This window comes from Neltuma alba, unplaced genomic scaffold (assembly GCF_004799145.2).
Source record: "Neltuma alba isolate B1F8T4 unplaced genomic scaffold, ASM479914v2 tig00000132_pilon, whole genome shotgun sequence".
In the NCBI taxonomy this organism is placed as follows: domain Eukaryota; kingdom Viridiplantae; phylum Streptophyta; class Magnoliopsida; order Fabales; family Fabaceae; genus Neltuma; species Neltuma alba.
The window spans coordinates 2886-19137 of NW_021631931.1; the positions used below are offsets into that span (position 1 = coordinate 2886).

The window sequence follows — 16252 nt, forward strand, 5'->3', positions numbered from 1 at the left end:
GAAAATATGCTATATATAATTATTGATGATTTATATGACAATGATAATCAATTTATTGACATTTTGCCTTTTTACTAGCAGCTGATCTACGAAGGCCCTTGAAACTCATTTTGGTCAGCTTGAAAAGTTTCAAGTTGCAATAGACAACTTTAGTAACAAAAATATTCTGGGTGGAGGTGAGTTTAGTTAAGTTGCTTCTGTGTATACATTTCTTATAATTCAATTTTGACACCTTATTACTTAAATAGAATAAGACAAATATCAATTGCAACAAATTAAACATATGGCAAACTTCAAATCTAGACTTTGAAGCAAGTATTTAAAGGTTTCGTCTAAGGTACAAAGTAAACAATGAGCCAAATCTCCCAACTTGTTACTGTATTATTGGCATATCTTCATTCACTAAATCTTGGATTGAGATATTGTTGAAAGGAAAGGCTAATGGAAGGTTGGAAGATAAAAGCCTTTGAGACACTTTTTGTATTGATGGTCGAGAATTGGGAGACGGGTTCAAGCATGATAATGCTATTGCGACAAAAAAAGTCACGTCTTCCGCATCTTTCCATGATGGCAAAGGGAGGCGTGAGTCTAAAATATCCTTTAGCAAAATGCTTCTTGTACAAGTCTTTGACAAAGATAATATCAAATCTCCAGGATGTCTTCCCATAATTGTTTCTAATATCACCACCCCGAAACTATAAACATCGCATTTTTCAGTAACAACTAAGGTGTATGCAAGCTCTGCAATGGCCCGAAAATTAAATAAATTATGTATCCATCCCAAGATAAGTAATATACTATAAAAGTAAAATACAATACAAAAGGAGTAGTAGTAGAGAATATGAAAAGCTCACCTGGGGCAACATAACCATAAGTACCAACCAAAAGAGTTTGATTAGATGTATTTGGATCAATGATTCTAGCTGTACCAAAGTCCGATAGAAAAGCCTCCATGTTTGAGTTCAACAATATATTATTGCTTGTTATGTCTCGATGGATAATTGGAGGAGCACAGTCATGATGCATATACAACAAAGCATTTCTTATTCCTTTAATGGCATTCACTCTCTTACTCCAATTCAACTCTTTTGCTTCATTATCATTATTCAACACATAAAAAAGGCTTCCTCTTTCCATGTATTCATAGATAAGAAACATGCATTGACTATGCAAGCAAAAACCATGAAGCTTTACGATATTGCGATGTCGAATTTCACTCAACATCTTCACTTCGTTGTGAAAACTCTTGGCAAAAGATGTGTTTCCATATTCTCTTCTATGGAGTTTTTTCAATGCCACGATTTTTCCACTTGGAAGTTGTGCTCTATAAACACTTCCATAGGCACCTGTTCCAATGCAATATTTGATATCAAAGTCCTCTGTTGCTTCAATGACGTCTTCATACGCAATTTTCCCATCATAATTCCATATGGAAAACAAATCCCCATTTTTTGCTTCTCTTGTACCCCTTATGGATTTCTTGTTCTTTCTGAATGATTCGAATAAGATGAAACCCACAACAAATGTGATGACAAGAAAACTTGTCAAAGGAATAATGATTTTCAGCAAAGACTTTGAGCCTTTATGTATTTTCTCTAGACCAAGTAATTCTTTATTGCCCTTGAAACAATCATAATGAAAACAGCTATAGATTTCACTTGGAACATAGCCGCTAAGAAGATTGTATGACAAGTTGATGTACTGTAGCCTACAAAGTTCTGTAGGTATGCTACCAGAGATACTATTGTAGCTCAAATCAATGCTACACAATGGTGGAGCACTGCATATACTAGATGACAGTATTCCATTGAATTTGTTGTGACTAAAGTTACCATTAAAATGAAAATGATCATTTAAGTATGGTATGTTTCCACTCAGATTATTTTGGGAGACGTCTATATAAGACCGATTATTGAAATTTGCTAATTTTTCTGGTATGCTACCACTTAATTGATTTTGAGAAACAATAAAGTGTTGTAAATCTCTCAAATTGAAAATTGAAGAAGGGATATAACCTGCAATGAATAAATTTGAGTATATATATAAGTTGTCAATATTTATCATAAAATCCAAAGTTTAAAGAATAACTCCAGCTATTTTGTTTCTACCCAAATCTAGCAATTCTAGATAAATTTGGCAATAGTGGAAGGTAGCACACCTCTCAGGTTATTGCAAGATAAATCCAGAGAAATGAGATTTTGAAGAGCTCCTATCTGAGTTGGAATAATACCTATCACCATTCCATGAAAATTCAAATATAGTGCTAGTTTTTATAATGTAGTAAATAAATTTCTGCACAAATACAAGCCTTTGATATTTGTCATAAAACGCAATGCTAAATGAATGACTATTCATATTGAACAATTCCAAACAAATAAGGTCTACATAGGTGGAAAGTAGTTAAGTAAGAGTGTTGGAAAACTATTCCAAATTTTTTTAGCATGCTACCACTTAATTGATTTTGAGAAACATCAAAGTGATATAAATCTCTTAGAGCAAAAATTGAAGAAGGGGTATCACCTGCAGTAAATAAATTTGAGTATAAATATAAGTTTTAGAGATTTGTCATAAAACCCAAAAGTTAAAAGAATGACTCCAACTATCTTATTTATGCTCAAATCTAGCAAATCTAAATAAGATTGAGGTGGAAGGTAGGATACCTATAAGGTTATTGCAAGACAAGTCCATGTAATTGAGATTTTAAAGAGCTCTTATATGAGTTGGAATTATACCAATCACCGTTCCAGGAAAAATTAAATATAATATATTTTATAATGTAGTGAATAAGTTTGTGTACAAACATAAGTCTTTGATATTTGTCATAAAACACGATACTAAAGGAATGGTTTTATCTAGATTGTTTTTATTCAAGTTGAGCAATTCTAAACAAGTAAGGTGGCAGGGGTGGAATGAAAGTAAGATTATTATAAGACAAGTGTTAATATCACATGGATGAATGAAGAGCTTTAATTTGAATTAGAGTTGTACCTGTTATCCCCATTCTAGAAAGATTTAAATATTCTAGTTTTTCTAATATAGTGAAGTTGAGATCTGCTAGCTGAGGTTGCTTTGAATGGATTCTTGGCTGGTCAATTGAAATCACATTTTCAAAGAGATTGCAAGATATGCCATGCCAGTCACAATGATAGTTAGACCCACTATCGTTGATATTCCACCATTTGCTCTCCAGCAGTATGTCCTTCTCTTCTATGGTCATAATAGCAGCAATAGCATTGGTAAACAAATTAAAATAATGGCATCACTTAATAATAACTAATAGAAGTGATCATGAATTGAGTGCAAAGTCCTTATAAATAGAAAGGTTAGCTATTATTATAGTAATGTGTTTACAAATGACAAAAGCTTACCATCACTTTGAAAGCTTCGCTAAACTAGTCTTTCCCATTACAGCCATAAGCTTGTCCATGCTTGTTCTTTATTATTGTGATTAATTTATAAGCAAAATAACAATAGAATGATACTTCAATTTGAAAAAAAACATGTTAATTGTGAAAGTAAATTTTTTTTAACAACTCTAATAATGATAATCATCATATGACCTGAGAGATATTTTAATTTTGAGAGATTTTTTAGTGCCTAATAAATTGGTAATTTTTTAACTTTTCTAACATGGTTGACAAGTCATATAACGGTATTATTATTGTGGTTAATTCATAGACCATTCAATATTTTTTTTAATTATCATATTTGAATAATTCATATCATATAAAGCTTAAAAATGATTTTTTCAAAATATAGATTTTTTTTACCCAAAACATGCTAATTATTGCAATCCTTTAAAACATCTCTTTAATGTATTATTTCTTAATTTTTTTTTAGTTGGATATCCACTACAAAAATTTTGATTTTCAGCTGCAATAAAAGTTGTCATTGAAGGTTTTCAGTGGCAACTCTTTGTTGTCACCAAGTCATTGCTGTAACAACCATTGCTGATTTTAATCAGTGGCAACAAAATAAGTCGTTGCTGAAAGTATCACATTCAGTAGCTACTATTATTGTCACCGCTAATAGTCTAACTTTTAGTGGTGACAATAAGTTGCTACTGATAGTCTAACTTCCAGCATCAACTATGTTCTGAAAGTTGTCACCTTTATCGATGAGTTTAAAAAGTTGCTACTGAAACTCTAACTTTCAATAGTGACTATAACAGTTACCATTAAAAGTCATACTTTTAGCAACGACTTTTATTGTCATTGTAGAAAGTTAAGTTTTAGTGGTGACTTTTTAAAGTTCCCACCAAAAGACATCATCAAATGTCTTTTTTTTTTTTTTGTGGTGATGGATGAGAGGTAACTTACTTGAAATAATATTGTTATGTGACAAATTTAGATCTTGGAGATATTGAAGGCCTTCAATTTGAGATGGAATGATACCTGTTAAAACATATTCCTTTAAGTTGCAAATATAGTCCAAGGTTTTCTTCATCAAATTAAAATTCATGGTAGTACGAGTAGAAAAGAACTAGCTAGTAATTTGGTTATAAGACAAGTCCAAATGAGCGAGATTCTGAAGAGTTCCTGTCTCTGATGGAAAGATACCTATCAATAAAGATATTAGGTTATGTGAAGGTAAATATAATATTGCTAAATTTAGTGAACTTTCATGGTAGCATTGGAAGTAAAAGGTACATAACACTAGTAAGATTGTTATCAGACAAGTCTAAATTAATGAGATTATGAAGAGTTCCTAACTGTAATGGAATGATCCCTATAAATAGAGTGTATTAGGTTATATGGAGGTAAATATAATACTTCAAAATTGAGTAAATTTGCAAGAGTAGAATAAAAGATACATAGCTTACCAGTGAGATTATTATAAGACAAGTTTAGATTGATAAGACTATAAAGAGCTTCTATCTGTAATGAAATGGTCCCTGCTAATAGAATTATTAGGCTGTGTGGAGGTAAATAAAATATTTCAAAATTTAGTGAATTTGCAAGGTAAGAGTAGAAATTAAAGATACATAATTCACCAGTAAGACTGTTAGAAGACAAGTTCAGATAAGCAAGATTTTGGAGAGCTCTTATTTGCAATGGAATGATCCCTATCAATAGAGGTATTAGGTTGTGTGGAGGTAAATACAATATTCTAAAATTAAGTGAATTTGCAAGGTAAGAATAGAAATGAAAGATACATAACTCACAAATAAGATTATTAAAAGATAGGTTTAGGTTACGTGGAGTAAACACGGTATATCAAAATTCAGTGAATTCACAAGGTAAGAGAAGAAATGGAAGATAGATAACTCACCAATAAGATTGTTAAAAGACAAGTCTAAATTAGTGAGATCTCGAAGAACTCCTATTTGGGATGGAATAATCCCTGTCAATAGAGGTATTAGGTTATATGGAGGTAAATACAATATTCCAAAATTTAGTGAATTTGCAAGGTAAAAATAGAAATGAAAGATACATAACTCACAAATAAGATTATTAAAAGATAGGTTTAGGTTGTCTAGAGGTAAACACGGTATATCAAAATTCAGTGAATTCACAAGGTAAGAGAAGAAATGGAAGATAGATAACTCACCAGTAAGATTGTTAAAAGACAAGTCTAAATTAGTGAGATCTTGAAGAGCTCCTATTTGGGATGGAATAATCCCTGTCAATAGAGATATTAGGTTATATAGAGGTAAATACAATATTCCAAAATTTAGTGAATTTGCAAAGTAAAAATAGAAATGAAAGATACATAACTCACAAATAAGATTATTAAAAGATAGGTTTAGGTTGTCTAGAGGTAAACACGGTATATCAAAATTCAGTGAATTCACAAGGTAAGAGAAGAAATGGAAGATAGATAACTCACCAGTAAGATTGTTAAAAGACAAGTCTAAATTAGTGAGATCTCGAAGAACTCCTATTTGGGATGGAATAATCCCTGTCAATAGAGGTATTAGGTTATATGGAGGTAAATACAATATTCCAAAATTTAGTGAATTTGTAAGGTAAAAATAGAAATGAAAGATACATAACTCACCAATAAGATTATTAAAAGATAGGTTTAGGTTGCGTGGAGGTAAACACGGTATATCAAAATTCAGTGAATTCACAAGGTAAGAGAAGAAATGAAAGATAGATAACTCACCAGTAAGATTGTTAAAAGACAAGTCTAAATTAGTGAGATCTCGAAGAGCTCCTATTTGGGATGGAATGATCCCTGTCAATAGAGGTATTAGGTTATATGGAGGTAAATATAATATTTCAAAATTTAGTGAATTTGCAAGGTAAGAGTAGAAACGGAAGATATATAACTCACCAACAAGATATTCCAAGATAAGAGTAGAAAAAAAAAAGACAAAGAAAACGCGTTGCATTATGGATAAAAATGTTGGTCTGTCTTGGATTCTTCAACTCATCTACCCACCAATAATAGAATCTAACTAATATTTTTCTTATAAAAGCATAATAAATTTATAGTTGTCCGCTAAAGGCTGACAAACTTAGAAATGATGATAGAGTAAGAAAGATTAAAACAAAACAAATTAACAAGTCCCTATTAAATGTTAAGAGACAATTACTATAAAATCTCAAAAAAAATCACAAATTTTTTTTTGAAAATTTAAAAATTGTGTACAAGAACCCATTCGCAAAATTTGTTGTTATTTGCTTATGAATTGTAATTAAAACCAATATTATTATTATTGTAATGGGTCCCTATTTGTAATTTTTCTATTTCTAAGGTCTATTCTTGCCATTTTTTAAGATCAAACATAATTACTAAAACATCCTAATAACAATATAGCTACCTACAATGACAAATTCTGGGTAGGAAGTGAATATTACTCATTTGCCATTGAAACTTTTTTATAATTATTTTTTTCCTTGGGACCTCAGTAATTCTCGCTAAATGTTATGAAGATGGATATAAAATTAAGACATAACAATTAACACGTAATATTGTTAAGAAAAAGACTTGAAAACTAAATTGACTATCATTTATCTTAGACGCTACCTTAAGATTGTTGATCTTCATTACTTCAATTCTGAACCTTCCATCTTGAAAGGAACAGATACTAAAAGTGGGGTGATTTCAAGACTTAAGGTTTTGAATCATTTAAGATTATCCCAACCTTTCCTCCTATGCAAAGGAAGAACTAAAAAATTTATCTACTTAGTTATCATCATGACTATTGCTATCTATTATTCATAAATCTTGTGGTCCATCACTGTTTGGTGCTATAATTTGATAAACTCTCTAGTTCATGGTGTTGATGTTCTAAGGCATCTTGCTCCTCCTCTAATTGTTTAAGACACTTAATGATCTTCTAGAGTAGTTTTGCATTATCAACTTTTGCAGTCTCTTACTCTTCCCAAGCTTATGCTTGACATCAACTGGCGTTTAGAGATGATTATATAAATTATTGCTAAAGCAAAGGTTCTACATACCAGACAATTATCAATGATGTTTTGTGTCCTTGCTTCAATCATCACTTTATGACAACCATTGAACACAACAGGTCCTTACCCAAGTTAGGCTCATATTCTATCACCATATAACTATTTGTTTAGACTTTTTCCTTCTGCTCAAATCTACATTTTTGTTCTTATCTCTGTTAGGGAACTTTTTAGTGATAGTATGACTAGAAAAATCCCAGCTGAATTTGGAAATTTGACTAATGGCTCATTCCAATTGATTACTGAGGGGTGACCTATCAAAATTATGCTAATCAGTCCTCTCCACTTGACATTTTTAGAGATAATCATCATTTAAGATCAATAAATCTTACACCCGGACCAATTGCACCGCCTTATTTATTGATGTTCACTTTGATAATCAATTATATTGTTGAAAGAACTACTTTGCCTTAAAGATTTAGTTAGAGAATAGACCCTCTTATGTCATGTACAAACCTATTAAGCTTGAAGGTTGAAAACTAGACAGTATAGGTTTACATTACAACCCCCTTAAATTAAAGCTAAATAACTATCTCTGAAGTTTCTTGTTACAAGACTGCTTAACTGGACCTCACATGTTACCCAACCACTTGTTTCACACTCACATATCATACTAAAATCATATAAATGATGAAAGAGGGGGGCTATTTTATCCATGCTAATATTTCCTTTATTCCTTTCGCTGATGAAAATTAAAGTATGTGGGGTTAAATAATTGCGAGGGGAAGAAGGTGTGGATGTATAATGAAAGAATATGCTCACCAGTTCTTGACAGGAGTGTGGCACCATGTTTACGAGGTGTCCTTATTCATTTACTCTTTTTTTTAAATTAAATTTTGTACGAATACCACTAATTGGCTTTGCTTGTGTGAGAATAGAAGGTATATAACTTACTAGTAAGATTATTATTAGATAAGTCCAAAACATCTAGATAATGAAGAACTCCAATTTGAGTTAGAATGGTACCTATCAAAGCTAGTCATTTGAATTTCAAATATATTGTAGGTTATAAAAAGCAACATTTTAAAATTGAGTGAATTTGCAAGATCTATAACTTACAAGTAAGATTGTTATAAGATAAGTTCAAATTGATAAGATTATGAAGAGCTCCAATCTCCTACTTGTCAAAGCCAATCATTTGAATTGCAAATGTGTCGTAAGTTATTGTCTTTATTTCTCATGTCATTCACAACTTATTGAGCTTGAAAGGTAGACAATATAGGTGATAGAATATGGGATAATAATTAATTGGCTTTTCTAGATATTTCAGTTATTTATCATTATTAGGAAATATTTGGTTTTAATTTTAATTTGATTGTTATGTTTTATAATTAATTGATACTTGCATTTAATTTTGAAATTCTAGAATGCTCTAGTATTAGTTTTTAAGGTTAGCTTGAAGCCTATAAATAAAACCTCAATTCATTTATTTTGTACAGCTTATGATTTGAATAAACATATTACTAAGTTTCTTCTCCTCCAAGTTCTCTTATCCCTTTGTTCATTTGATTTCTCCCTCCTTTCTTGCTGTCCTCCCTCTTCTCGTCTCCTCTTCTCCTTCTCTTTCTCTCCTTTCCCTTTTTTCCTTTCTCATCCTATATCAATTGGCATCACAGCTAGGTTCCCACTTCTCTTTCACTGCATCCAAATACACCTTAACTCTAAAATGATCCATACCTAGAAGCCAAACATACCATAAACTCTAAAACCTTTGTAACAATTGGCTTTATTATCTCTATTCACCGTGCTACTTGGCTGCAAATATGGGTTATAGACGAGTTTGTGTAGGAAGTTTCGATGCAAATATGGCACTCTATCCTGATATATTCAGCATTGATATGATTTTGAAAGTTTCCAATGCTATAAATATGAGGAACATCGTCGTCAACATGAGTATGCTAATCATCAATGATATAAATATACCAATTGCCATCAATATGAATTGGTTCATCAATATTAGTATGCCGATTATCATCATGAGTATATCAACCATCACCATTATGAATCTGCTTACCATTATGATGACGAAGGGTGCTATAAGGATTCAAATTATCGCTTCTCTTTATTCATGCCCAAGGTCAAAGAATATGAGATTAATGAAGAGCACTACAAGACTGAAGCTAAAGAATGTCAACATTTGAATTTCATAATAACTAAGCTTGCGCATATGCAAGATCAGATTAGTAAAGGGAAAAAGGAAAGAGAAGAGGCATTATACCAAACAAGCTAGTTAACAAAAGTCAAAGTTGCTCCCTTAAAGCTATAAAATGGTGATACAACTTTACAGGAAGTGTTGCCCCTCATACATGTAGAGCCTATTCATGGTGCTAAAATGACCCAACTAGCAAGTGTGCCATAACAGACACTATTGGACACTCTTGTCATTCAGGTGATTGAGGATAGTGATATCATTATCGTTAATGATACAAATTCTTGAATCAATGATCAGGCTATTAAGGCTACACACGTCCAAGTGACTCCTCCTCAAATTGTGACCATCAAATATAAGCTTAATCAGATGGCATCTCAATCTCATCTTTAAGGTGTATGACCTAAAGTTGATTCACTTCTTAACAGACCATCTCGTGAGTATCTTGTCTAATTGGAAAGGCTTTCTATATGTTCTCAATGATGAAGCTCATCATTCGCTTGATGGTTCTGGCTTTTGATACCTCACCTATTGGAGAGGATTTCCATATCAAAGTACCATATTGAGGTCTAATCAAGTTAATCACTCAACCATGGTTTTCTCTTTCACCACTTCACTTGCTGGAAAGGACTTTCATATCGAAGCACCAAGCCTACCCTTTCCTTCATAGATCTGTGCCTCTATTTGAACTCTTCAAGAGCTGAGTTCTTCAAGCAGGGGGGAAATGATGGGATATGAACTAATAATTAATTGGCATTTTTAGATATTTCAGTTATTTATCATTATTAGAGAATATTTGGTTTTAATTTTAATTTGATTGTTATGTTTTATCATTAATTGTTATTTGCATTTAATTTTGAAATTCTAGAATGCTCTAGTGTTAATTTCTAAGTTAGCTTAAGGCCTATAAATAGAACCTCAATTCATTTGCTTTGTACGACTTATGATTTGAATAAACATATTATTGAGTTTCTCTTCCTCTAAATTCTCTTCTCCCTTTATCCATCTAATTTCTCCCTCATTTCTTGCTGTCCTCCCTCTTCTCCTTTTCTTTCTCTCCTTTTTCCCATTTTCCTTCCCCATCTTGCATCAATAGGTTTACATTACAATAAACTTAAATTGTGGCTAAACATAACTTTCTCTGAATTTTCTTGTTACAAGACTACTTAACAGGACATCACCTATTACCCACCCATGTGTTTTCATATTCATATCATACTAATACTATAGTGATGATGAAAGAAGGTTGGGATTATTCTATCTATGCTAATATTCCTTTATTCCTTTTGCTGATGAAAAGTATACAAGGTTGAATAATTGTGGGGTAGGAAGGTGGCGGGGGCACAATGAAAGAATATGCTCACTAGTTCTTGATAGAAGTGTTGCATTACGTTTACAAGGTATCCTTATTTGTCTACTCTGGTTTTTTGAAGTGACTTTTCCTAGAAAGATGAACAAAGTAGCATTGCTTGTGTGAGAGTGAAAGATATATGACTTACCAGTAAGATTGTTATAAGTCAAGTCCAAATGGATGAGATTATAAAAAGCTCATTTAAGTTGGAATAGTGCCCATTAAAGCCAGACATTTGAGTTGTAGATGCCTTATAGGTTATTTCTTATAAGTAAAAATTGAGGTTAAACTACCCTGTTAGGTTATGGACATAAATACATTTGTAATTTGAGTGAATTTGCAAGGTAAGATTGAAAGACACATAACTCACTAGATGGGTGAGATTATGAAGAGCCCCAATTTGAGTTGAAATCATACTTATTAAAGCCATTCATCATTTGAGTTGCAAATGCTTTGTAGGTTATTTCTTATGAAATACAAATTGAAGGGTCTATTAAGTTATTGAGTAAATATAGCATTCTAAACTGAGTAAATTTGCAAGGTAAGATTGAAAGATACATAACTCCCCAGTGAGCTTGTTACATGACAAGTCCAGATGGGTGAGATTATGAAGAGCTCCAATTTGAGTTGAAATCATACCTATCAAAGCCATTCATCATTTGAGTTGCAAATGCTTTGCAGGTTATTTCTTATGAAATACAAATTGAAGGGTTTGTTAAGTTATTGAGTAAACATAACATTCTAAATTGAGTAAATTTGCAAGGTAAGATTAAAAGATACATAACTCACCAGTGAGCTTGTTATACGACAAGTCCAGATAGGTGAGATTATGAAGAGCTCCAATTTGAATTGGAATAATACCTGTCAAAGCAAATCATTTGAATTGCAGATGTTTTGCAGGTTATTTCTTATGAAATACAAATTGAAGGGTATGTTAAGTTATTGAGTAAATATAACATTCTAAATTGAGTAAAGTTGCAAGGTAAGATTAAAAGAGACATAACTCACCAGTGAGCTTGTTATACGACAAGTCCAGATAGGTGAGATTATGAAGAGCTCCAATTTGAATTGGAATAATACCTGTCAAAGCAAATCATTTGAATTGCAGATGTTTTGCAGGTTATTTCTTATGAAATACAAATTGAAGGGTATGTTAAGTTATTGAGTAAATATAACATTCTAAATTGAGTAAAGTTGTAAGGTAAGATTAAAAGAGACATAACTCACCAGTGAGCTTGTTATACGACAAGTCCAGATAGATGAGATTATGAAGAGCTCTAATTTGAATTGGAATAATACCTGTCAAAGCAAATCATTTGAATTGCAGATGTTTTGCAAGTTATTTCTCACAAAATACAAATTGAGCGGTCTATTAAGTTATTGAGTAAATATAACATTCTAAATTGAGTAAATTTGCAAGGTAAGATTAAAAGATACATAACTCACCAGTGAGCTTGTTATACGACAAGTCCAGATAGGTGAGATTATGAAGAGCTCCAATTTGAATTGGAATAATACCTGTCAAAGCAAATCATTTGAATTGCAGATGTTTTGTAGGTTATTTCTCACAAAATACAAATTGAGCGGTCTATTAAGTTATTGAGTAAATATAACATTCTAAATTGTGTAAACTAGCAAGGTAAGAACAGAAAATATATAACTCACCAGTAAGATTATTATCACACAAGTCTAGACGAATGAGATTATAAAGAGCTCCAATTTGAATTGGAATAGTACTTATCAAAGCCAATCATTTGAATTGCAAATGTGTTGCGAGTTATTTCTAATCAAATAAAGGAATTTTAGAAGAATCCTGGAGCTCCTCTTTTCCAAGTATTTTTGCATTTCTATTAAAAATCCTTGGAATCTATAGAAGCTGAGGAAATTGTATTGTAACTTTCCTAGTTCTCTAGCTACACTTATGCAGATATAATTGCGGCTCAATTCAATGCTACAATTTGATGGTGAAAAGCACAATTGAGCTGGTATCACCCCATCAATTTCGTTATAACTAAAGTTGCCATCAAAATGTATGTGGTTCTCAATGTAAGGCATGTTTCCGCGTAGCCGATGATTTAGAGATACATCCTAATTTTGTCAAATTTTAAATGAGTAAGGTTGGCAAGAGTGGAGGGTAGTTTACCTATCAATCCCATTTGAACACCCAAACCTTCAAGATTGAGAAATGCAGTGAAGTTGAGATCTGCTAGCTGAGCTCGAGGCTGGATTGAAATGGGTTCATATGGCAGCTGTATCGAAACAACGCTTCCAACATCATTGCAAGTTATGCAATTCCATCCACAAGGGTCGTCTGAATTAAAATTGGAGCCATTGAACCAGTTGCTCTGAAGCAAAGCATGCTTCTCCTCGTCTATCATGGCGGTAGCAATACTGAGGGGGGAACGAATGGCATGGCATAATAGTAATATTACAGGAGTCCACATGAAGTTGGAGATTGCCATTAGCTCATGCAAACTGATCACCAAATGATTGTGCAGAGGTTGAGTCTTTATAGGAAGATAAATTGTTTTTCATTAAAAAAAAAATTACTTCCTCTAGTGCTTACTATAAGAGGTTATCTAGAAGAAAACTTTGGTCCTCATTATAATTGGCCAACAAGGTCATTAATGACTTTTTTCCTAGTTTACCCTTGGTTATAAATTATTATAATAATATTTATTAGGAAACATTCATGTAAATCACATTATTAAATAAGGGTAGATTTGTACAATTTTATAATTTCGAAATACATTTAATGACAAAATTAATATTTCTTAGTCTGTGGGAATTAGTTGATGACATCTTACGGAGGCAGTGTAACTTTTTAGTTATGTGATATCTAAAAACGCGTGAGATGACTTTGACTATTATTAAAAGGCAAAGAAAACGGGTTGTCACGTGGCATTGCCCTATTGGAACGAAGCGATCACTGTCCGTTAATGCCGCTATTGGGAATGAAACGATCACTGTCCGTGGTCTTAGTCAATATTAGAGTCTTTCCTTACCCCTTTGTCTCAAAATATAAGTCTAATTTACATGCGTTGACCAAAAAAAAAAAGGTGTAATTTAGTTAATGTATATAATATAGGTAATAACGGCCGAAGTATGCGTTTATGGCTCTAATTTTATATAAAATTTCAATGGCTTCCCTATGGTTTTAAATAATAACTTTGCAACTAAATGCTGTCAAAAACTTAGGTTGAAAATTTAATCTTCTAATATGATCATTTTTATATTTTAAAATAAAAAGAAACCTGCTTAAAAAACGTATTGTGAAAAAACTGAAAATCCTGCGTCTATTTCTCTGCGAAATTCGGTCTGAGGTGAAAGACTGAAGCACTATGCCAAATTCCAAAAAGCCAAATTCCTGAGATAACCCACAAAACTCTGTTTCTTTTTGTTGGAAATCTTCTAACGCCCTCGTATTTGGGTTTTGGATCTCACTATTGGTTGTTCAAGTAGTGTGCCTTTAGGATTTTACAATTGAAATGAAGTTCATAAAGTGCACTTACTACAAACAAACAAACAAAAAATTGATTTTTATTGGTGACAAAAGTGGCAACTATCGTTGATACTTATCAAAGGGGCAAAATGAGTATTTACTAACGCTGAAAGTGTTTCAGTAATGACACGATAGATTCACCGCGGGCCACCGCCACGCAAGTCAATGGTGATGCTCGTTAGCGTCAAAGTCATTGGAGCATGCCCAAAGGCAAATGGACATGATATTAACGTATGAGATGGGAGAGTTGAAGTATGCATACTCCTCTTATTCTATTTATAGGGTAGAGAGAGAAAGTTTTTTTTGATCCTATTTATAAATCACTTCATTAACTTTCTAGTGTGAATATTTTGTCCTTCATTTATTATAGTATAAGTAGTTATCTTTTTTGAAATGAGTATATATTAAATAAGGGTAAAATTGGAAAGTTGCTATATTTTAATGGAGAGTTAATGCAGTTTAAGGTTTTCCTTGGTCTGTGTGAAACATGTTGGAAGTACCTTATAAATAGGACCAGAGGAGTATGTCCAAAGGAAATCGATGACCACGTGTAATTCATTTAGGCTTCTTCCAGTAATTTTTAATAATTAATATTTTCAAGTTCCGAAATCTGAATTATCAATAACGTCAAAGATGGGGTAGTAATTTCTTTGCAAGTCAAGGTCACATATCAATGGCCAACAATTCATTTAGGTATTAAAGTTACTTGCATCTTACAATTCAAGCAAAGATTCAACATAAAATTCTATTACTACTAGTATTATGGCCTTTGACTTAGTTAAAGACTTTTCCAAATGCATTGAGCAAATATTCAAATAGGATTTTGAAAAGAAATGTTACAAGTATTATAATTTGCTCTCTTTTTATAATTGTTTTGAAAAATCAAAGGAGGAGGAAAATATCATTGTTAATATCCTTTGTCTATATTAAAATGTAGGTCGGCAATGAAAAAAAAAAAAGAAAGAGAGAGCTGATATGTGTGGAAGTTAATTGACATTATCTCCCAAAAGAGAAACTAAAGTTTGTAACATATTTTTTCAAATAATTAATTGCTGCATGTTGCTTATAAATAAATGCCATATAGATATGTGAATAGTAAAGTTATGGCTATAGATTTTAATCCATTATATATGCATATATATTGATTGATATGTGAATAGTAAAGTTATGGCTATAGATTTTAATCCATTATATATGCATATATATTGATTAATTTTTTCTTAAATTCTCTAGCTACACTTAGGCAGATATAATTGCGGCTCAATTCAATGCTACAATTTGATGGTGAAAAGCACAAGCGAGCTGGTAACACCCCATCATTTTCTTTATAACTAAAGTTACCATCAAAATGTAATGTAAAGCATGTTTCTGCATAGCTGATGATTTGGAGATACATCCTAATTTTGTCAAATTTTAAATGAGTGAGGTTGGCAAGAGTGGAGGGTAGTTTACCTATCAATCCCATTTCTTCAAGATCCAATTCTTCAAGATTGGGAAATGCAGCGAAGTTGAGATCTGCTAGCTGAGCTTGAGGCTGGTTTGAAATGGGCCCATATTGCTCTATCGAAACAATACTTCCAGCATCATTGCAATATATGCTACTCCACTCACAGGGGTCCTTTGAATTAATGTTGGAGCCATTGAACCAGTTGCTCTGAAGCAGAGCATGCTTCTCCTTGCCTATCATGGTGGTAGGAATACTGAGGAAGAAAGGAATGACATGGCATAATAGTAATATTACAATAGTCCACATGATGTTGGAGAATGCCATCGGCTCATGCAAACTGATCACCGGATGATTGTGCAGAGGTTGAGTCTTTAATTTATAGGAA

The 16252-nt window shown here is 32.2% G+C and overlaps 1 protein-coding gene across 1 annotated transcript; it reads right to left on the reverse strand.

The window, feature by feature from the left end:
- Positions 1-373: 373 nt before the first annotated feature.
- On the reverse strand, positions 374-15985 carry LOC114750110 (probable leucine-rich repeat receptor-like protein kinase At1g35710). The gene is made up of 15 exons (XM_028938684.1): positions 15873-15985; positions 13062-13393; positions 12365-12436; positions 12146-12217; positions 11927-11998; positions 11708-11779; positions 6109-6180; positions 5830-5901; positions 5551-5622; positions 5272-5343; positions 4320-4394; positions 2989-3207; positions 2159-2230; positions 855-2015; positions 374-741 (listed from the first exon to the last, which is right to left on the reverse strand). Exons 2-15 carry the CDS (start codon positions 13378-13380, stop codon positions 374-376), a joined length of 2790 nt encoding a protein of 929 aa, XP_028794517.1. The 5' UTR covers positions 13381-13393; positions 15873-15985.
- Positions 15986-16252: the final 267 nt, after the last annotated feature.

What these genes read in the sequence shown, in the direction of transcription:
- LOC114750110 (XM_028938684.1), bottom strand. Translation starts at nt 13,380, where the DNA reads ATGGCAATCTCCAACTTCATGTGGACTCCTGTAATATTACTATTATGC. An exon ending in GTCGTATAACAAGCTCACTG is followed by an intron (nt 6,181 to 11,707) that starts GTGAGTTATGTA and finishes CTCTATTGACAG; the next exon opens with GGATCATTCCATCCCAAATA. An exon ending in TTATGGTTATGTTGCCCCAG is followed by an intron (nt 742 to 854) that starts GTGAGCTTTTCA and finishes GGGCCATTGCAG; the next exon opens with AGCTTGCATACACCTTAGTT.